The sequence below is a fragment of the Morone saxatilis genome, unplaced genomic scaffold (genome assembly GCF_004916995.1).
Source record: "Morone saxatilis isolate NCDOM2014 unplaced genomic scaffold, NCSU_SB_2.0 Contig14, whole genome shotgun sequence".
NCBI classification, from domain to species: domain Eukaryota; kingdom Metazoa; phylum Chordata; class Actinopteri; family Moronidae; genus Morone; species Morone saxatilis.
Window position 1 is genome coordinate 126,038 of NW_023339696.1, and position 791 is coordinate 126,828.

Genomic DNA, 791 nt, shown 5'->3' on the forward strand with positions numbered 1-791 from the left:
ACACACTGGACCTTTAAATGCAGACCACACATGCCCTACATTGGTCCCACTCTACAGATAAACAGACTGTATTCATGAGTTGATACCTTCTCTCCAATCTCCGTCTCGTCTCCAGCAGGAAGGATCTCCAGATCAGGCTGAAGGGCACATGCATCCACCACACGCTGATACCAGGAATCTCTCCTCTCCTGACCAAACATTATGTTTTCTTTGAGCGTGGAGTTTTGGATCCAGGCCTGTTGGGGAACGTAGGCCACCCAACCCTGTAGGGCAACATACACAAACACATTGCAGATTAGATTCGAAGATTAGGGTCAGCATTCATTTCAACAAAAACTATGGGGGAAATAACAAGACAAAATCTAAATCAAAAAAATTGAAGTGAAAAACTATTAAAAAAGTATTACAAACAAACAAAAACTAATACATAACATGAAAGACAGAGTAATTACTATTTTAATTCAAAGTCTTATTTAATGGCCTGTGCTACTTCAAGCCTAACATCTCATGATATTATCAATGTTGAAAAAAGCAGCAGACAGCGTCTTCAGAGCACACTTGTGATTGAGTGCCTCACTGTGTCAGCCACCTTGACAGTTACGGTTCCCTCTAGTTTGTCCATCTCTCCGAGCAGGGCAGAGAGCAGTGAGGACTTTCCAGAACCCACGTGTCCCACCACGGCCACCAGAGAGCCTTCTGGGATATGAAAAGTCAGCCTGCAGACACACAGGGACATTTAACTCAGTTTAAAATCACTTTTATTGCTGTGGGAATTTTGTACAAAAAAAAAA

At 42.2% G+C, this 791-nt stretch overlaps 1 protein-coding gene across 1 annotated transcript in view; it reads right to left on the reverse strand.

Moving 5' to 3' along the window:
- The window catches only part of LOC118323026 (multidrug resistance-associated protein 1-like), a gene marked incomplete in the record, with an annotated part of 19,719 nt that overhangs the window by 4,143 nt on the left and 14,785 nt on the right, over nucleotides 1–791 (reverse strand). Inside the window, 2 exon segments of the mRNA XM_035654941.1 lie at nucleotides 87–263; nucleotides 578–716. Coding sequence (XP_035510834.1) covers nucleotides 87–263; nucleotides 578–716 — 316 coding nt within the window.